The sequence below is a fragment of the Microtus oregoni genome, unplaced genomic scaffold (genome assembly GCF_018167655.1).
Source record: "Microtus oregoni isolate MIOR12 unplaced genomic scaffold, Mior012 000035F_ref0000213, whole genome shotgun sequence".
Lineage (NCBI taxonomy): Eukaryota > Metazoa > Chordata > Mammalia > Rodentia > Cricetidae > Microtus > Microtus oregoni.
In genome coordinates this window covers 10,438,384-10,460,690 of record NW_024543094.1, presented here as the reverse complement: position 1 = coordinate 10,460,690, position 22,307 = coordinate 10,438,384, and the positions used below count along the sequence as shown (strand labels likewise).

Here is a 22,307-nt window from a genome sequence, read left to right as displayed (position 1 = left end):
GCCAATGATAATGGCACTGGGATTTGTCTCTTCTGCATGTACTGGCTTTTGGGGATCCTATTCTCTTTGGATGCATATCTTCCTAAGCCTGGATGTAGTGGAGAGGGCCTTGGACTTCCCACAGGGCAGGGTGCCTTGCCCTCTCTTAGGACTGGAGGGGGTGGGGGGAAGGTTGTGAGGGAGCGGGAGGGAAGTGGGAAGAGGGGAGGAAGTGGGCATTTTGATTGCTATTATTTATAAAGAAATAAAAAGAGAATCTGCCTCTATTACAAGCTCAGCCATGAGCCACCACCTGCCACCATGGGCTGCACTGCATAGCCCCTCAACCACCTTGCTCTCCTGGTGTGAAGGTCCTCTGAATCATGAACCAAATAAGTCCTCCCTCGAGTCCCTTCAGTCAGATATTTGTCACAGAGACAAGAAAAAGTGATGTGGGAGTGTCATATATCAATCTGTTGATTTCATTGGTTAAGTAATAAACAAACTGCTTGGCTCATAGCTTAGAACATAGGTGGGTGGAGTAAACAGAACAGAATGCTGGGAGGAAGAGGAAGTGAGCTCAGAGACTTGACAGCTCTGCTCTCTGGAGCAGAGAGACGCCATGCCCCGCTCCCGGGCAGACGCACTGATGAAGCTCCGACCCAGGATGGACGTAGGCTAGAATCTTCCCAGTAAGACCAGTGCCCACATATTATTAGAGATGGGTTGATCGGGATATCAGAATTAGCCAGTAAGGGCTAGAGCTAAAAGGCCAAGCAGTGTTTAAAAGAATACAGTTTCCGTGTAATTATTTCGGGTAAAGCTAGCCGTAGGGGTGGCGGGTGCTGGGGACGCAGCCCCGCGGCTCCTAATACAACAAAAAAGAAAGAACACAGTAAGCAATGGGTGTTTTCTGTCCTTATAATTACTTTATTGATTATAGTTGGCTAGCTAATAATAATTACATACCAATATAATAGTTTATTAGTTTATAATTAGCTAGCTGGAATGGGAACTCATTTTTAGAACTTACTGAAGCTCAATCAGAAAATGTTTCAAACTAAAATGGTGACATTAATACAGAGAAATAAAGAGCAACATGGTACCTACCACTTGTAGGATGCTGGAGACACTCTCCCAGTTGGCTTCCACAATATTGGAGCCTCCATCCACCATGCCTTGGTAACCCTGGATGTGAAAAGATAAACATTTACTTAAAAAGATGCTGGACTTCACATTAATTTACATAGACCCACAACTTATACAAAACAGAAAGACAAGTGGCAATGAGCCTAGCTTTCCAGGTGACTGCTAGGAGAACAATGCAATGCAAGTGTTGCCTAAAAGTAGTAAACCACGGTTAAAAAACAGATAAAGAAACAAAGAAAACTCTCCCTAGAAAATTCGCTTTTACGAAGCCTGGAAGCAGTGTATGATGGGTCCATGTGTTAGATCCTAGTCTGCATTGTGAAGAAATGGAGTCTACCTAGCCAAGGTCTTCATCCAAATTCACATGCGTCTGAGTCAGAAAGAAAACAGTGAAAGGTGTGGCCAGAATGGCAGCCATAACTCAGGAGCAGTCTCAAAAGGCCAGGACACAGCATTGTCCCCACTGAAGGACTTTGACAATGGAACATGAGGACCCACCAAGTTCCCACGCAAAGGGTCCTTGCAGCAAGGTCTGGTATTCAATGGTAGGGTAAAATAAGAGACCCATGGAGAGAAGCTGGCCACAGCTTGCACACCAAAGAGGACCAGCTGGAGGTCAAAAAAAAAAAAAAATTCCTTAGTGGACAGCCTTGTCTTGTTCCTGATTTTAGTGAGATTTCTTTCAGTTTCTTCATTTAATTTGATGTTGGCTGTAGGCTTGCTGTACATTGCCTTTATTGTGTTTAGGTATGTCCCCGGTATCCCTGATCTCTCCAAGAGTTTTAACACGAAGGGACGTTGGATTTTGTCAAAAGCTTTTTCCAGCATCTAATGAGATGATCGTGTATTTGTGGTGTGGTGGTGGTGTGTATGTGTGTGTGTTTCAGTTTACTTATGTGGTGGGTTACATTGGCTGAGTTTCATATACTGGACCATCTCTGCATCTATGGGATGAAGTCTACTTGATTGAGGTGGGTGATCTTTTTAATGTACTCTTGGTTTTGGTTGCAAGAGTTTTTGTGTCTATGTTCATAGGGAAATGGGTCTGTGATTCTCACTCTTTGTTAAATCTTTGTGTGGTTTGAGTATCAGGGTAACTGCAGCCCCATAAATTGAATTTGGTGATTTTCTTCTGGAACAACTAGAGGTCAAAAAGCATCCTGAGATTGTCTCAGAGCTGGATTCAGGTAAACCTTTTGTAGCATCACTATCTACAGTATTTCTGCAGCATCCACACTGCTCCTCACTCCGTCACTACAGGCCATCTCACTATTTAATCATGCCACACAGAGAACAGAAATGTTCTCTTTCCTAGTTATCTTTTCATCTAAACGGAGGGTTTTATTTGTTTGTTTGTTTATTTGTTTGTTGACACAAAGTCTCACACAGCCCAGACTGGCCTTGAATTTACAGAGCAGCTAAGGAAGGTCTTGAACTTCTGATGCTTCTGCCTCCAGCTCCCAAGTACTGGGGTTACAGGTATGCACTGCACTGGCACACCCAGTCTTATTTGGTGCTGCAAATTGAATTCAGGGCTTCTTACGTGCTAGGCAAGCATTCTACCAACTGTTCTACATACAAGTCCTAAATACTGATTTGATACTTTAAAATGTGTTGGTTGTTTTGTTCTTTTTTTTTTTTACCAAGAATTTTGCTAATTAGAAAACAAGGGGAAATGCTCTACAAGCCTTAACACATTTAAAGGTGCTTGCAATAATAATTTAAATATTTTGCATATTCTAGATATCTATGGTGAAGGAAGCAATCAGAAACCCCAGAGGAGAATGATTCAACTACTCTTGCATTTAAAGCTTCACTCCACTGTACACGTGGTAACTTACTGAGAAATGACTCATCCTTTAGTTTGCAAAGTCATTGTGCTCACATCACGTCAGAAAAATCACCGCCACCTGCAGCTCTGAGCTGCTTTTACTCAAAAGAAGCGATTGCCAATTAGGAGGACTGATTTTACCCTAATTTGTTATCGTGTAGAAAGTGAGATTGTTTTTTTTTCCCTATTGGGAAAAACACTTATCCTAATGTCGCCAAATCACATTCTAAAATTCCATTTTGTACTCTGCCTTCAAAGCCAGTTTCATGACTCACCTAAGGAAAGCAAACCATGGAGCCTTTTAAAATCATTCGAAGTTCTTGCCGGGCGGTGGTGGCACATGCCTTTAATCCCAGCACTTGGGAGGCAGAGGCAGGCGGATCTCTGTGAGTTCGAGACCAGCCTGGTCTACAAGAGTTAGTTCCAGGACAGGCTCCAACACCACAGAGAAACCCTGTCTCGAAAAAGCAAAAAAAAAAAAAAAAAAAAAAAAAAAAAATCATACTAAGTTCTTAACCAAAGAGGCCACCCTACCAGCTTTGTCTACTCTACTTCAGAGGATGATTCTAAGGAGACCCATCATCCACCAGAATTTCTTATCACATCATTCACTGCCATGACAACACGGGTCACGCACAGGCTCTGATTTATACTGAACAGCACTTGTCTGGGCATCAGTGGCCCCCAACTGATTCTGAAGAAATGCGCTGCTTTATTTAGGGGACCGTGTGGCCACTATGCTTAGCCACGTGTTGACTCCACCATAAACAAAGTAAAACCCAGCCCACTCACTCCAAGTAATCAAATTATTTTTTCAAAATTAAAGGGCCATACGGAAAATTATCATCTAATATTAAATCATGCCTTTTCCTTACTTAGTCTTGTTGGATGGATCTATGGTCAGTTAAAGTGGTATATTATTTGTGTTTTAATAAATAAAGCTTGCCTGAAGATCAGAGGGCAAAGCAGCCATACTAGTCAGCCATACAAGCCAGGGAGTGGTGGCACACACCTTTAATCCCAGGACTCAGCAGACAGGGGTCCAGGGATCTCTGTAAATTCAAAGCTACCCTGAGCTACACAAGATCAATCCAGAAGCAGATCCAGATGGTGGTGGTTCACACCTTTAATCCCAGCACTAGAGAGGTGGAGACAGGAGCAATATGGCTGGGCAGAGAGAGGAATATAAAGGAGAACAGACAGGAATTCACTGGATTGTGAATTCTGAGGAGTTGTGAAGACAGAATCTTGTCCCTTCAGTTTAAAGATTTGGTAGAAGCAAAAGTCTCTCTAGTGGTTGGCTGCTTTGCTTTCCTTATCTTCAACTTGAACCCCAATATCTAGTCTCTGGGTTTTGATTATTCGTGCAACAGTAGGTTTCTTGTTACCTCACAGATTCATGTGTCTCAATGTGAATTTCTGAAGTTTTCTGCTACAAAAAAATGCTTGAGGGCAGGAATGTTGAGAGTTTCTGAATAGCTATCTGATTTTTATATTCATATTTATATTAGTAAAAACCATTGGTCAAAACTAGCTGCTCAAAAAGGGGGGTGGGAGCACAAAAGTTCCGTATGTCCATGGTTTTCTTTTTTCTTTTTATGGTTTGAGACAGGCTTTCCTTGTTGTAGCTTTGGTTGTCCTGAAACTCTGTAAATCAGGCTGGCCTCAAACTCAGAGATCCACCTGCCTCTGCCTACCAAGTGCTAGAATTAAAGCCCAGCATTTTTCTTTATTTTTAAGATTTTGTTCCATTTGTGTGTGTAGGTACTCTTAGAAGCCAGAAGAGGGCAGCAGATACCCTGCAGCTAATGTTAAATACAGTTGTGAACCTACTGAAGTAGGTGCTAGGAACCGAACTGCAGGCCTCTGTAAGAATAGTAAGCACTGTGTGGGATTTTTAATTTAAATATATATTAAATTGTAATTTCTTTATTTTCCTCCTTCCACTTCCTCCCTCCAATCCACCCCTCCTATTGTTCTCTCTATATATTTGTATTTGTGCATGTGTGTGTATGTCTATGAATATAAATATATATATACATATATTCCTAAATACATAAATATAACCTGCTCAGCCTCTACATTACTAGTGTGTATATGATTTCAGTAGACATGCTAACACAAAAATTAGAAATCTAATAAGGCCCCAACCTTACACAAAGAACTACAGGCAACTAAGGAATTCTGAGACTACTAGTCTTCCCCAGGGAATAGCCTCCAAAGTGGTTATCCAATACCATGTGCTCAGTCCTGAAATCACGCACTTACAAGCAAGTGATGGGTCATTTCTCTAGTCTCATTCCAGAGCCCAGACATCGGGATCCTCCTACTTTAGCTTCCTGACTTCAGATTCATGGGAATCCTCCTGTTTCAGATTCTGATTTGATGGAATTACAGGCATGAGTCACCATGCCAGGGTTACCAGTGATTTTTGAAATTCAGGACCTTGGCTTAATTTTGCACACAGGAAAGGTCCACACAGAATCTGAGACTGTAGAGTCTTTCGTTCCTGGCCTAGAGGGCTATGATCATCTCTCTGTCAAGGCTCTGAACTGAAGTAAAGAACTTGACAGTCAGCCCATTAAAAAATGTTCTCAGTGGCTTAATTACTTCATGGAAAATTCCTACAGAGAAAGAAGCCATAGAACTTGTCCTTGGTAAGGCTGGGTCAGCTCTAAAATAGGTTAGATCATGGCAAGCCATTATGTAGTCCTGTACTTGGAGCATGAGCAAACAAGCCGCTAATACACTGACTTGATTTATTTGGTCCTCTGGCATCATTGGATTTCCTTAAGCCAAAGCTAACAGTGCTCAATTTCGGGAATGTTATCAACCTAACAGCCACAGCAGGAAGGAGGCAGGTCATCCTTCCTCCAGGATAACAGTCATATTTACATGGGGTGATTATGACGTCCTCAGTGGGCACTCACTCAGCCTCACTGTGACTACCACTGGGCAGAGAAAGTCCATCCTCTTTTGCAATTTGACAATGCTGTGTGTTTGGACTGTCTGAAACTGTCACGACAATAAGACGGCTGTAGGGATTATTAGGTCAGAAGTGACATATAAATTTAGTGTAAGACCTAGCATAGTTTTAGTACTTATTAAAAAACGGTACTCATACCTGCAGCTATTATCACTACTAAAACATATCCTGGTCCGTGTTCCAGGGAAAAGGGCAGGAACTCATCATATGGATTGGCCTTTTATTAAGTCAGTGTAAGTCAACCAGCACTCTTAAGGCTTTGGGGGAGCCTAGGCAGTTTGGATGCTCACCTTACTAGACCTGGATGGAGGTGGGTGGTCCTTGGAACCCTGATTGCTCTTCGAGCTGATGAGGGAGGGGGACTTGATCGGGAGAGGGGGAGGGAAATGGGAGGCGGGGAGGAGGCAGAAATCTTTAATAAATAAATTAATTAATTAAAAAAAAAAGTCATGCATGTAGGTACAAAGGCTGGGCCTGGCAGAGTGCACTGGTGAACGGCCTACAGAGGACAGTGTAGTATTAAGGGGCAGCGGGGTTACGTCCCCAGCACCCCGGCTGCCCACATGGCTAGCTTATGCTCCGAAATAACAACACACAAACTGTATTCATTTAAACACTGCTTGGCCCTTTAGCTCTAGCCCTTACAGGCTAATTCTCACATCCCGATCAACCCATCTCTAATAATCTGTGAGCACCGGTCTTACCGGGAAAGATTCAGCATGTCTAACTTGGCGGCTTGCTTCATCGCGAGCGTCTGCCCGGGAGAGCGGAGCATGGCATCTCTCTGAGGCATCTGCTCCCGAGAGGAGAGCTGTGGAGTCTGAGCTCACTTCCTCTTCCTCCCAGCGTTCTGTTCTGTTTACTCCTCCCACCTATCTTCTAACCAATGAGGGCCAAGCAGTTTAATTTTATTTAACCAATGACCTTCCTCCATCAGGACAACATGTGCTGATGCAATCCAGTTCCATCTTCAAATGCCACTGCTAGTAGTTTTAGGCAGATATAGTGTTAACTAGTTTGGATATTAAGGAAGTTCGAATGCACACAAATGATTATCTTAGAAATCCTTGTGAGATGCTTGAATGAGATATCGATAACATTGCTTGAATGTTGAGACACTGGTGGGGGATGTGGAAGCCAGCATCAGAACAGGAGGAGTAGCATTTGATGACAGCAATGAACAACCAAGAGATGGTCAAAGAAGTCAGCACTGATACTGTGACCTGTTTTCTGATTAAGGAATCTTACCAGCTGGCATTGCCCATGCATTTCAAGAGCATAAGCACTGATTACATACCCAGATTACAGCAGGAGACAAGAACCTACCCTTCAGAACAAAAAGAGCAGAGGCTAGACAAGGGTTTCATAGATTTTTCTGTCATAGTTCAGCATCTCTCGCTTTAAACACCAAAAGTTGGGAGTGCATTCTTTTGGGGAACAAGAGGAATTGCTCTTCTAGCCAAGGGGAGAGTGGGGAGGAATGTCTAACAGGAACCCACTAGTTAACACACAACCTTCTTTCCTTTCATTTCTTCAGCTTTTACCTTCTTTTTTGATTTTGGGGACAGTCTCCTGCAGCCTAGAATGGCCTGGAACTTCGAGGATGCCCTTAGGCTCTTGTTCTTCCTGCCTCTATGTCCTGAGTGCTGGAGTCACAGGGACTCTTGTGAGTTTGCTGGGCTGGGGATCAAAGCTCCGTGCACTCAGCCACCTGTGCCACATTCCAACCCCAAACCACCTTTATGTGGATATTAAGTCAGGCTATAGCACTCAGGGCCTGAAACAAGAGAGGCCAAAGTGACAGGCTAATCATTCCTGTTCAAGAGGAAAAGCCAGTCTGGTGAAACCAGAGACAGACATGTCAACTGGAAGTGACAAGGACAGCCGAGACCCTGCAAGCTCTGGAGCCGCAGAGAAGGTGACAAAGGAACCATTTGGGTAGATCTGTGAGGACACGGCAGCATCAGCTCTCCTCTTCCTTATTTCTTCACATCTAACACGTTTTCAATTGAAACTGAAATTTAGAATAGCAAGAATAGCTGCTAAAATGGCGTTCGTTCCCATATAGGCTGAGAGGTGAGCTTGGACAGCATGTATAAATAAATGGCTGCCCATGTACAGTACCAAACTGTTAAATCCTTCATTTAAAGGCAAAAGACATTTAGGTGACATTTTTGCAAACATCTCTAGGAACCGTTCTTTCAAAATCTGAGGAAAACCTTTGACAATAGGATAGTAAACCTACACAATAAACTAAAAGCAATGAAGCGCCTGTCTTCTTCAGCCACGATGCTCCCAAATTAATTTCACTTTTTCCTATCCTGGGTTGGATCCGCCTAATCCGGGGCAGCCTGCTCAGGATGTGGTCTTTCCTGTAGACTATTTATTAGTCTTGTCTTATCACTACTGAGGAGCTATGGCTTTCTGTGGGCTCTTAAAGAAAGAACCCAGCTTAAGAGCAATTAAAACAAACAGGAGAGAAAGAAAGTAATGAATGATCAGCTCATTACATAGGAAAAAAACTGGGTTAACCCACCAACCCCTTCCATCTCTCCTGGAATGGAGCCCAAGGGCTCCACATGCATCTCACGTAGGCCTGACCCAGATCTACAGGCCCACAAGTAGCAGCTAGACAAAACAGCTCAGCCCAAGCAGGTGCCAGGCTTTTGCCGGAAACACCAGAGTTTCCAGGTTCATACATTTTCAGAAGAAATGGGGGAAGGAGGAAAGAGGCTCAGGAGGATGAGGGTGAAGATGAAGAGCGGAGTAGGAGAAAGGAGGAGGAACAAAGGAGGAGAGAGGAAAGGAGGGGGAAGGAGAACCCATTTTTTAATGAATACTAATCTGTTTATCTGTTCTAATCTGCTCCTAACATTGAAAGTTCTAGGCAAACTGAGAAACTGGAGTATACATGAACAAACGTGTTGGGATGAATCACTAAATGATGCTTAGAAACACAATACCGGGAACCTTATAAATTCAAATCCAATTGGTTGAGAATAGCAGTCCCTAATAAGAGGGATTGTGCCTCCAGGAAACAGTGCCACCTGGAAACAATCCTGACTGGCATGATTAAGGGGAGGAGGTGCCTCTGGCATCCAGTGGGTAGAGGCAGGATGCTTCTGAAAACTGTAAAGCACGGGATTGCCATTCCCCACCCCTGCTATCCTATCCCAAACAGCACAGGGCTGGTGATAGTAAGGCTAATAAATAAAGAAGCCTAACTATTAGGCAACTCATGATTCCCCAGAAGGTCACAGAGTGCACCAGTTCGGTCACATGCCTCAGTTCTGTGCCTGGCCACAACCAATGGGGTCAAAGGTGAGCATGTTTTCTTGTCCTGCAACTAGCCAGCAAACAGCCCCTTTGGGGTTAGTACTCAAAACTCTTGCACATTTTCTACCAGTGAGGGAGAGACACAGATTTCTGTTTTCTTCCTTCCCTTCCTCTTTTTTCCCCTTGTTCACCCCCATTCTTTTTCTTTTAGGGGTTTTGAGGCAAGATCTTATGTATAGCCTAGGCTGGCCTGGAACGAACTAGGTAATCAAGGATGACTCTGAACTCCTAAAGCTTTCCTGCCTCCATCATACCCAGCACAAATAATACTCCCTTGGGTCAAATAAGGACACAGGATCAAAGGTTTATTTTTTCCTTTTCAGGCACTGGGCGGCTTGTGAAATTCCACAGTCCCTCACCTAACTTTGGAATGGGATTCTAAAGGTTTGCATTTTCAAGGCCGTGTGGCTGTGACGATAAATGTGACCTGAGGCAATCAGTAGCTCAGTGGAAGCCATCCAGTAGGCGTCACTTTCTATACAGGAAGGTACAGCCCCTCACACCAGGTAGGCTGAGCCTCCTTTTAGGCCACCAGGGCTTTGCTGTCAAGCAAGTGATGTCAAGTCAAGCTTACAGATTTTCTGGTCTTTTTGGATTTTAAAATTATAGAAGCAAAAGTTTTACATCTATATAGATGATGACACTCTCAATTGATTTAACTGCAGTAATACTTTCTGCTATTGAAGAAGGACTCTTTCACATACGCCAAGCCCTACAGCATCATTGACCCCTCTCTCATACTGAAGTTTCCAGCTCCTTAGACTGAACATCTATTAATTTTCTCCAACTCAACAGAGGAAGGGAGCCTATGAGTGGATGAGCCAATCTAATAAATCCTGTCTTATGATTACACATATTGTTGGTTCTGTTTCTCTAGGAACCTCTAAAAACAACAGCGTGGAGAATAAATCTGGTTAACCTCAAAAGAAAGAACAAAAGTCTTTCACTGTAGGCCTATAAGAGGATCTCCCTATCAGTTGTTTGATTTTTAAATGTGCAGATTCTGGTAGACACAGGTCTGGAGCTAGCTAGTATCAGCAGAACTCAGACAGACAATCACAAGACTGGAAGAACGAGGAAGAACAAAGTACAGACACACCACACATGGCAACTGCATACACGGAGCATCTGAACAAGCACTAAGGGTTTACCAGTCTCTAGCACAGCTTAAAGCACAGCCAACATGTCTTCCCCAACTAAATTCTAGTCTCTTCCCCAGTGAACAATATCCAAGACAGAGTCGGCTCTTCATGGAACAGTGGGTTTCTCAACATTGTTGGGTCTCACATGTGGGACCAATTGATTCTTCAAGGACTGCCTTGTCTGGTTTAAAAGGTGTTAGGCAGTAGTATTCTACCATCTGGATGACAGGTACAATCCTCCCTCTAACAATGAAATCATCAAAAATGTCATCAAGCAATGGCAAATGTCCTTGGATCTAAGTCACCCCTGACTAGACTTGGGAGTCACCGGGCTGAGCTCTTTCTGGCCCTACAAAGGACACAGAGAACCGTTTGGGGAAGAATTCAGTTTGACTGTGAAATAACAGAAATAACTTCCATCTTAACCTCAAACACCCTCAGAGCTACCAGCCAGATCAATGAGACTCGTGGGGAACTTTCTCCTTTCCAAGGTGCTTAGGTGCCTAGCTGCATACAGCAAGAGCAGAAGACATAGCCCTGTGGCCTGTGTGAAAATCACATAGGCTCCTTGGGGGACTGGTCTGTTGGCTCTAAGTCGTTAGCCAATGTGAAACCACTGCTAATTTTAACAGAAAACCTCATCTGGCACTGCTCTAACCCCAAAGAGCTCATGAAAACCACACTTGCTAATGAGGAACTGCTCTCAAGCCAGCAAGGCTCAAGACAGGAGAGGGCAAGAGAGAGAGGTTGGGGGAAAGGGGGAGAGAATCTGCCTCGTGTTCTCATGCAAACTCTGAAACAGAAGCAGAAAAAGCAAACACAAAGGCCCAGGTGAAATATGGTCGTGGCACTTGAAGCCCAGTGGCCCAATGGATAAGTAGATGGCCTCCCTTCAGAGACCTTGACACACAAATGCAAACTTTCAGGGGAGGAGGAAGAGGAGCAAGAGGGCTCATGCTCTGCATGGCACGGATCCTAAACTGTGCTTACACACAACAAGCAGAACAAGGGATGGTGGCAGTCAGGACCAGAGACCAGCCGTGAAAATTCACAAGGAGAATTTGACCTTCACATGCTCCAAACAGTAAACGTTAAAACGGGCTGAATGGACGAAGGGTGAGAACCATTGTTTTCAACCTTCCCAAATGTAACGAACAAATATCACACAGCCACAGACTTTGACAATCAAATTAAAACCCAAGGGATGAGCAAAGGAATACAAGTGTGACAACTTCACAAAAGGGAAGATGTTTTAGTAGACGCCAGCGTGGTAGTTTAAAGTATTGGCCCTCACAATCTCTTAGGGAGCTGCTCTTTGAGAAGGTGTGGCCTTGTTAAAGGAAGTGTGTCACTGTGCGGTTAGCTTTGAGTGCTAAAGGTATTGCCCAGGATCACAGTCTACTTCCTGTTGCCTGCATATCAAGATATAGGAAGCACCACGCCTTCCTACATGCTGCTATGCTCCCTGCCGTGATAATGTACTGAACCCCTGAATATGGAACCACCCTAATTAGATGTTTTTCCTTTATAAGAGTTGTCATATTCGTGGTATCTCTTCACAGCAATAGAAACCCTAACTAAGACAACCAGTTGTCTGCAGAGATAAGAAGTTACCACCTATGGAGCAGGTAATGCTGAGGGTTAGGACTGGATGAGTTTTAGAAACTGTTACATCAGCCAGAGGTATCTATCACAGTGGCCATGGCTTTTTAGCTGACTGATGCCATTATCTACAGACCAAAGGACTAGCCCAAAACACAGAATTTTAAATAGCAATGTAGACATGGACGTAGTTTTTAAGGGATGGGGAAAACCCTAAATGGGCCAGTGACATAGGACTCTTACACACCAGTTTGATGTGAAAGTTATCCCCCAACCCCCAGCCTCTAAGGCAAACTCCTCTGTCTCTGTCTCCAACCATGTCATTGGACTAGTGGGATTCCAGGTGCATATGACCACAGTGGCTTCTACAAGGCTTCTGTAGATGCACGGCTGGGTCTTAATGCTTCTAGGGCAAGCTCTACCTGACAGAGCCATCTCCTCAGTCCTGAACTGATCGTTTAGAAAACCATTCTTTTCCACTTTTAGCTACATTTTGTAAAGTTAAAAACAAAATGACTTTCCTTATACTTTTGGAAATTACTCTGGTTCCTTCTTCACATACTACATATTTCCTAAGCTGCCAGGACCTCAACACGGGAGACAATAAGCAGGTTCAGTTTAGCTGTTGTTGCTTAGTTTTAGTACAAGTCCATGCAGGAGATGATAGATTTCGTTATGGCATTTTCAAGTACCTTTCTCCCCATTCATTCCCCTCCTATCCCCCGACCCTTGCTATCCCTCTGCCAACAGCTCCCCTCTGTCCTCAAGTCACAGGTATTTTATCGCCTTTTCTCTCCCTCTTCTACTCCTTTATATAATTTCTTCCCACCATGGTCTCCTTTCTAGTTTCACATCGCACACGTGCACACACACACACACACACACACACATTAAAATCTCACATCTGCAGGGCAGCAAACGTGCTTGTCTTTCTAAGTCTAGTTTATTTTGTTTAACATGGTTTCCATTTCCAGGCAAACTCATGACATCATTTTTATTTGTGCACTAATAAAATAGATTCTTCACTGTGAGGCCAAGACATGAGCAGACGCTAGGGAGTGGTGTCAGCTTCACATTAAGGTTGGGAAGCTCAAAGCGGCCGTCTTTCCATCCCTCAGACTGTTCTTTGACTTCGGCTCACAGTTAACACATTCAGGACCATTAACCCAGCAATCAAGACCAGGAAGTCGATACCAGCGTGACTTTTGTGCTGTCTTATCTCATTTTTCCCAGCACCTCTGGCACTCAGTCAGGGCAGGCAGCAAGAGAGAGAGACCTGAGAGCCTGAGAGCGTCAGGGCTATGAGCCAGTGGGCGGTCCGAATTCCTGAGTCAGAGAAAGCACAAATGGGAAGCAGGCACTGACCTCATATATAAAGTACACTTTGGCCCCCACGTATATTCCCATGCGCACCACAGCACGGACAGCAGCGTTCATACCTGTGGAAGGAACAGGAGCAGTCGTCAGTAGAGAGCTTGAGGCCAGTTCACCAAGACCTAGGCAAACTGTATAACTGCCTGTGCTGGTTCCTCATGAGACATGACTATGAACCATACCTTTAGGATAAGTATAGTAAATATAAAATACAGTTAGAAATCAGGATACCCTGCATACTGGGGCTCATCTAAAGATGAGTTACATTACAAAAGTACCTAGGGTTTTTTTTTCAGTTCAGAATATCACTCAAGGCTTCCTTTTCTGTGTCTAGCTTGAGGCTGAGTAGAGCTTGCAACTCCTTAGCCTCCCGAGTACTGGGGGTGGATGTGTGTGTGCTCTGCAGTACAGAATGCTAGGCAACTCCAGACAATCACTGAAGAAAACAGAAGGCAGATGTCGCTAGCCAAAGTCAAAGAAGCTAATAGTGAAAGGAGCAATCGGTCTTGGGAAGGTGAATAGTTATTTTATCCCTACCTATCGGTGTGATTTAAAAGTAGGCGATGGTCTTAACCACAAAACAAACCATGGCATTTTTGTTAGAAGAGGAGGTAAAACAAGTCAGTGTACTAGAAATCGCCATAGGTCCTTAAGATAGACCAGGGATATTTTCCACACTTAAAGTCACAGTGTGCAATAGAATGCAAGGCCGGAAGCTCAGATTTACTCTCAACTGAGATAACATTTCGGGAAGCTGAAAGCTTGCTTTTGTAGCCTACCAGTGGCATAACACTTGAAGAACCTTGTACCACCTTAGCTCAGGATCTAAGACCCAGCAGGAGAGAGGAGACAAGGAGAAAAGATCATGCCCAGAAAGGATGTAGTCCTCAGCCTCAGAATGACGAGCAGCTCGGCTTTCAGCCGGGTTCCTCCCAGGCTACAGTTTTCTCCAAATCTCCCATTTTGGATCTTAAAATTGTGGGAAACAAATAAGAAAAGTAGACATGCTGCAATACAGAAGGATGACAGATGACATCTTTAAATAAGTACAAAATAGATTGGGAGCTGGGGCAATGACTCCATCCACAAAGTACTTGCTGCATAAGCATGAAGACCTGAGTTCTGATCCAGGCCACCCATGTAAAAAGCCAACCACGGCAGTGTGCTCGTATTCCTGAAGAGATGAAGACAGGAAGGAGGATTGCTCAAACTTGGAGGCTAACTATCCTGTCCAAGTCAGTGAGCAGTACCAGATTCAGTAACAGACCCTCTCTCAAAAATAAAGTGAAGAACAATTAGGGAAGGCACTAGACCTCTGGCTTCCACAGAAATGGGCGCATGCCCGCACAAATATGCATACAAGTTTTCCTCATTTTCATTTCCACAAATCTCTTAGAAATGTATACATGGGCTACAGAGATTGCTCAGAGGTTAAGAGCACTGACTGCTCTTCTGGAGGTCCTGAGTTCAATTCCCAGCAACCACATGGTGGTTCTAGGGCTTTGTGCTACGGTTATAATCACTTAATCAACCACTAGGTACCTGAACTGTATACAAACCCTGGAAAATGGGTTGATGCAGTACCCCAAGGAATGATGCCCTGGGCCCTTTTGTGCCTCCCTTCTCTGAAGATCTCATTTCCACATGTTCCCTCCCTCACCCCCACAGAAACATGACCTCATGAACAAACTTGGGGGTTTGAAAAGAGTGAGTGTAAAAGAAGAGACAGAAGGAATGAGATTGCTGAACGCTGGGAGTGATAAGGAAAAGAGAAAGCTGAGTGTGGTCAGAGAGACAGCGATCTGGCTGGGCTGCGGGGACGTAAAGAAAGAAACGTGAAACCAATCCCGGCTGCGGGGAGATTATCCTGCCAAGCTCTAACTCACCAGGAAAGAACTGAGATTGCACTCCAGCAGTTGGCCCCAGGAAGGGTCCTAAAACTGGGGGTGGAGGCTGCCTCAGGAGCTTCTCAGGCACAGCCCTAGAGTCTGTACCTCTCCCAGGCTAACAGCTGACCCCACACCCCACCCCCGCCCCCCGCCCCCCCATCCTACCACGCTTCAGGAGGCACAGCCTGGAGGCTTCCATTCACTTGCAAACTAATCTTAAGAAGTTAATCGCTAGATATCCACCTGGGCCCTTTAGGTGGGATTGTCTGAACTGCCTCTAAAGTCAGCTCTGTACTCGGAAATCACCTAGGGAAGCCTGCTGAAGTCCAGATTCCTCTAAGGAGCCAGGAGAAAGCTGGGGCTCTGCAGGGTACTGCCCAGGAAGGGGTAACTAAATTAATTAAACGAGAAGCTGGGATTTAAGCTTCCCTTGCGCTTTAACAAGGCCAGTTTCAGAAGACTGTCTACTGGGGTCTGATTCCCATCTATCGGCCACAGAGATCTTAGGCTCTGTCTGTCTTTGAAGACATGCTGTCAGACAGAATAAGATGAGCCCCAGGAAGGTTCTGGGAAGAGGCGATCCGGGATCAAGGAGGAAACAAAGAAACCAATATGTTGACAAGTATCCTTACGACTTGGGGCTTATAGTCTCCTGGGTAAACATCTGTGTCATTTCACTTGGGGCTGACCTTGTCCTCAGCCACCTGGTCATTTGGGACATAGAGCAGATTCAAGGGCTTCCCTCACACTCGGCCTACTGTTTTCCCCGGAACAGTTACCGCACAGTGTTCGTTCCCTCATTTGTTTAGGTTTTCCGGTCTGACCTGGGACTCAAAGCAACCTCCTAGAGTATTTCTTCACCTTCCTTCTAAGCAACAGTCTTAGTGTTTTTTTTGAAAGAAATCTAAATCCCAGCCCAGTCCTCCCGGAAGGCTTGGAACAAGAATAAAGATAATCTAAGGAGACATTGGTGTACCTCCCTTTGTCTTTCAGATTATTGAAACAATGGACCACAAGGAACTGGAATTTCCCCAGGAATCTCATGCTGGGAGAAAAAAAAGACTGGAGTTTGATGCCAGCCAGAGTAGAGCTTTCTCTCAAAAGAAGATGCATATAGTTCTGCTAAATTGTCGGAACATCTTTCAAATAGGCGGGCTTGGCAGTGCATACCTTTAATCCCAGCACCATGAAGGAAGCAGAGCAGGTGAATCTCTGTGAGTTCAAGTCCAGCCTGATCTACAAAAAAAGTTCCAGGACCCCTGGGCTAACAGAAACCATGTCTCAAAAAACTTTAAAAATAAAAGAAAAATAAAAAAACAAAACAACAACAACAACAAAAACCACCTTGCCGGACAGACTGTAGCCCAGATAGTGGTAAGTCACTGTTGGGCATGACCACGCCGGCCCAGGACTGCTTAGTTACACAAACCTCCTGTCTTCAAGTTAACCTAATCGCAGTAGGTTTCAGACCTGGAAGGTAGAACTGGGGTGAGGTGGGGCCGTCTATGAACTTCTTCATTTCTCTTCTCAGGTGTGGTCACTCTGAACAAATCTCCTTTTTCTGTTTTTCATTATTACTTTGCATGTTTAATTGACATATTGAGGGCTGGTGGCAGAGCCCAGCTCGTCAGGCCTGCCAGAACCAGGCCCTGACCCTAACAACTCCAGGAACAGGTGCAGTCTTCTTATAGAACTGAAACTAATTTAACACGGAGATGGTGCTGTTGGGTGGGAAACGTGTGTCTGAAAGGAAAAGATGGACGTGTCGCCAACGGTTCTCACTAAAGGACAGTGGAGGAAAAATAGTGGCAAGTTCACTTTTTCCTTGAGGCCATCAAGGAAACATTAGGTAAATCTTTATTTACTGGCTGCTGTGAGACACACCTCACCCGTTGCTGGCTTTGAAACACTACTCTGGCAACACTTAAATTCTGAGTCCTGTGAAAGTAACTATGTGAGATGAAAGAACTAATCACCCTTATTCGACTGCTGCACATGATCTATGGGTACCTAGTAACAAACCTATGTACCACACCTCTAGTTCCCAGGATCCTACGCCTTCTTCTGGCCTCTGCAGAACCCACACACGTGGCAGTCATTCACATAGGCACACACATATACAGACATAAAAGCAGAAAGGCCTTTTAAAAGATGAACATAAATCATGCCCTATATTATCCTTGCTGCTGTAGTTATTCATTAAGCTCTGTCTCTAAATGATGTTGATAGGGAAGGGGTGTGGATGGACGGACAGAACCCAGGAAAAGCCTGTCTCCCTCACAGTTATCAAGCTACGAGCCACGCTGGCCCCAGGTCCAAGAGTCAACGTCAGAAGGGCTCAGATAAATCTATAAGGGTGTCCTCATCTGTCTAGCCATCACATGTACCGCATGGATGTGGATGGAGTGTCTACTCTTTTCCACGAGCCGGTGGGAGACTTTGCTGACGGAACAGCAGAGACCCTGGCCCTCTGGAGCTCAGTGCAGTCAGTAGAGGGCAAAGAGCAGTAACGTAAGTACCACTAGTGCCCACCGACAGGATCTGGAAATTCAGTTCAGCGGTAGAGGACAATTTGGAGACCCTGGATTTGGTCTGCCACGGTGGTAAATCAACAAATGAGGAACTGAGAAGATGGTTCTGTGGATGAAGGATGGACACAATAGCATGCATATGCAAACCCAGTCCTGGGAGGAGGGGCCCCTGAAAAAAGACAGCTGCATGGTGGGTTAGCCAGTCTAGGCGAAACAGTGAGTTCCAGGTGCATATAAGAGTGTCTGACCATGGTGGTGTATGCCTTTAATCCCACGCAGGCAGATCTCTGTGAGTTCAAGGCCAGCCTGGTCTACAAGAGCTACTTCCAGGACAGGCTCCAAAGCAACAGAGAGACACTGTCTCAAAAACCAAAACCAAAAAAAAAAAAAAAAAAAAAAAAAAAAGTGTCTCATAGAGTGGAGAAGTGATTGGACAAGATATCTGATGTCCGTCCCTGTCTTCTACAGGTTTCCACACAAGCAAGAGCACACACACACACACTGAATAATATAATAAGTTAGTAGCAAATAAACACATTAAAGCTACTACTAAAAAGGCATAAATGTTAAGGAGAAAAATGTCAAGCAAAGTGGTACAGGAAACGAAGAGCTTGGAGGATTTAGGAAGCACTACAGTGGTTCGCCAGGGCTTTGCTGAAGACTAGTGTTTGAGGAAGAATCTGAAGTGGAAGAAGTTAGCCAAACAGACAGCTGGAAAATACTACTGGCCCTGAAACTACAGGGTTCAGAGTGAGTGTCCCAGTGTCCACAGCAAACACTGAGACCACTGTCACCTGATCCCTGTTTATACTCAAAGAGTCCATACAAACATGTAGAGTTCTTTTTAAAAATAAATTATTTTCCAATTTCATATATATGTGTGTGTGTGTGTATGTATGTGTGTATGCTTATGTATGTATACGTGTGTATGTGTATGTATGTAGATGTGTGTGTATGTATATATGTTTATGTATGCATATATTCCTTTGGTCAAAGTTTCTCACACAGTATACTCTTATCATCTTCCTCTCTCACCAAATGCCTTCTTCTCAAATTCCCCTTTCCCACTTTTCATGTCTGTGTACAGTGAGGTAAATTTATTTGGCGCTCTCTGCATGCACAAGGATGGATGATGGGTGGGTACTTGCTTGAGTAAGGTCAAGTGGTCCTATCACTGAGGAAAATGACACCCCCGCCCTGCACTTTCCTTGTCTATAACTCCTCTGAGAGTTGGGGGTCTTGTGATGGGATGTTGATGGGTCACCCTGGTACAAGTCTTGTGCAATTCCACATTGAGGTCATGAGCACATGTACAACATCATGACTACCAGGGCACTTTTCGGCACCCCTCCCATCTCTGGTATTCACAGTCTCTCGCTTTCCCTGAGGAACAGATACCCTTCTTAGGTAGACCTTTTAAATGAAGGTGATGACACACTGTTGTGGCTCTGTGACCATACCGTTCATCAGGGTACCTTCAGATCACGTGTGTCTTGCCCACACTTAAATGTGCTATAATGGCAGTACGTACAGATTCCAGTCTTAATTCAGAAAAGAAAGTATCAATAACCAATACAATAGTTATGTTGTAAAATACTGAATTACACACACAATTATTTCACCTCTTTCTGTTACTTTCACTAGTATGATTACTAATTAATAAACCACAGGCTACTAATCCAAGCCTTTTTTTGTTTTGTTTTTGTTTTTGTTTTTGAGACAAGGTTTCTCTTGTGTAACAGTCCTAGATATACTGGGAAGTAGCTCTTGTAGACCAGGCTGGCCTTGAACTCAGAGATCGCGTGCTTCAGCGTGCTTCAGCCTCCCGAGTGCTGGGATTTAAGGTGTGCAACAGTCCTGGAACTAGCTCTTTTGTAGCCCAGGCTGGCCTCGAACTCACAGAGATCCGCCTGCTTCAGCCTCCAGAGTGCTGGGATTAAAGGTGTGCACCACTGGCGTCTGGCTGCAAACCTTATTCTTCATGAGCAGAAATGCTCTTGAAATCTACTCACTGATGTGTGAAGTACTGAACACAGCCTGCTAAGTAACTAGGTCCTTATTAAACAATGGTGAACACTTCATTCCATAGGACCTACTTCCTATGAACAATTTTTCACTGACTTCCTTTTTTCTCCCTACTTATTTGCTACTGTTACAGGCACCATTGAAAAGAATGTATTCTCACTGGCCTTCGTATACCTACAGTTTCGTACACTGTCTTTATGGTCTCAGCAAATGAGTTCTCGTCTAGCATGTGCCCCCCACCTATTCAAAAGCCCTTCTGCTGCTTCCTAGGCTGTGCTTCCACAGTAGCATCCTGTCAGTCACATCCCCCAACCCTGCCTCCCCAAGCCTCCACCCGTTTCTTCTGAGTCACTCAACCCCAGTTCTCTGCCTCTCCGTTCCACAAAGTGACCTTTATCAGTGGCAGACAGTAACCTTAGCATGGTTTCCCAGCTCGGACAAGGTAAATCAAAGTTTACATACAGCCTGTGCTGACTAGTATCTACCCAAGACCACTTCCTCCCATCCCCCATAAGGAATCTGGCTCCCTGGCCTTGGGCTACTTCCTGTTGGCTCCTCCCAGGCTTTCCAAGGTTCCGCAGGCCTCTGTAACTCACACCTTTCCCCTCCTTCTGGTACAGGATCCTACTCGGCTTGCAGCAGCCTCTGAGGTATACAGTCCATAGGTTCATGTCGTAATAGGGATAGAAAGGACTCCAGGGTTCTACCTAAGGCTTCACACATTCCACAACTTGTTCCTGTGGTGGAATGGTTATATAAGAGCATAAGCAGTCTAAATAAAAGCAGTATAAATTTGAAAAACATCAGACAGAAAGAATGACTGCTTGGGGCAACTACGTGCCCACCCCTTTCAATTATTTCTAATCAGAAAACTTGTAACTGGGTCACATTTTTAGAAAATGGACCCTATGTTATGAAATCCGCTCAGACAAAATGCTGATCAAGCCGAGAGAACAGTAACAGAGGGCCACTGGGTTGATGTATGAGGGAAGTCTCCTGGGAGCCTGGGCTAACAAACAGCAGCCCCTTTGAGCCCCGAATCTTGTGTGGTCTGTAACCAACCTGGGGATAGAGGGATTAGCCAACTCCAGGACCATTCCCAGCCTTTGGCAGAGCTGCTCTATCAGCATTGTCCTCGCAGCATCTTTCAGGTGGCAGTGAGCACAGTGAGGAGGGACAAGGAAGTGACTGGGGGGGGGGGGGGGAGTGATGTTAGAAGGCCAGAATGGTCCAGCCCTTCTTCCTTGGCTGTGTCCCACTTTTGTCTGATGATGTAAGGAGATAAGGGGCTAGGGAGATTCAGGATGGGAAGGAAAGAAAACTGAGAAAGGCAGAGATGGGACATTCTGACTGCTTCACCTTGCAAATAAGAAAGAAACTCCTGTATTCCTTCTAGTAGGTGGAAAACGGGGCCTATAGATAAGTCTGCGTCTAGGGCGACTGTTCCCTATGTTTTAAAGCTGCATCCATCGAGACAGGCACAATTACTGTAATTCCAAACAAAATACAAGGTGGCAAGACCCGGTTGTGAGGAAGAATCCAGCCTGCATGGAGGGATTTGGTAACAAATAAAAATACAAAAGTGTACTCCAAAAGTGAGTCATCTCTCCGCTGAGCACAGCCACCTGCTCTTCACCCCTTGGGCACTCTACTCAGCGTAGTCATTCGCGTGGTGACTGTGTAGAGAATGAATGCACCTTTGTATTCTGACATCTGTCTCCCACATGTGGCAAACTTATCTTCATATTTCTTATTCTGGTGGCTTTTGACGATTCATCAATAGATCAAATCTTAAACAGCCTCAGATTCCCTGGCATGAACAAAGCTCTGGGCTGATCCCCAGCACCAAGAAAATAAACAAACACTACAGTGATGGACTTGCCCTATATTTTTGATTAAATAATTATCTTATTATCTGAGTGATGCCCTGCAACGATGCACTCAAAGAACAGACAGGCAAGGGTTTTAGGATAGTAAACACAAGTGCTTGTGTGCTTTGCTCATACACACACACACACGTTTGTGCAGCTGTGTGAGGTCACATGTCTACTGTTCACAAAATCTTTTCTGCATGTACTGGAGTCCCATATAAGCACAGCTATGGGTAAAGAAGGGCCCAATCAGGGCTCTCATCTGGGTATTCAATGGACGCAGACTTGCTTTGTTATTTTCTTGGAATCGATTCTTGTATCCATTCTTTCAGAAACCAATCCAAAGACTTGGAAGTTCATGTATAAAGTTGACAAAAGTTTTTATAGAATTTAGCACATCCTCCCATAAGCCTTGAAGCATCTCTGCATTTTATTTTAGCACAGCTAGCACAAGGCAAATGGTTATTGTGCTGTATTGGTTAGAGGATAATGACAGCAAAACAAGTCCATGGATATTTTAGTACATGCTACACTTAGAAATATATGTTCAAGCCATGTTTGATAGCATTTGCAAATGTGAAATCCACAAATA

General features: G+C 44.5%; 1 protein-coding gene across 2 annotated transcripts in view; it reads right to left on the bottom strand.

Annotated features, from left to right (window-relative positions):
- The window catches only part of LOC121432556 (phosphofructokinase, platelet), a 63,726-nt gene that overhangs the window by 36,870 nt on the left and 4,549 nt on the right, over positions 1–22,307 (bottom strand). For both annotated transcript variants that reach the window (XM_041630580.1, XM_041630579.1), the window contains exons 2-3: positions 13,391–13,464; positions 1,090–1,167 (exon numbers count right to left, since the gene is read on the bottom strand). In XM_041630580.1, the coding sequence (XP_041486514.1) occupies positions 1,090–1,167; positions 13,391–13,464 (152 nt within the window). The remainder of the gene's footprint in view (positions 1–1,089; positions 1,168–13,390; positions 13,465–22,307) is intronic.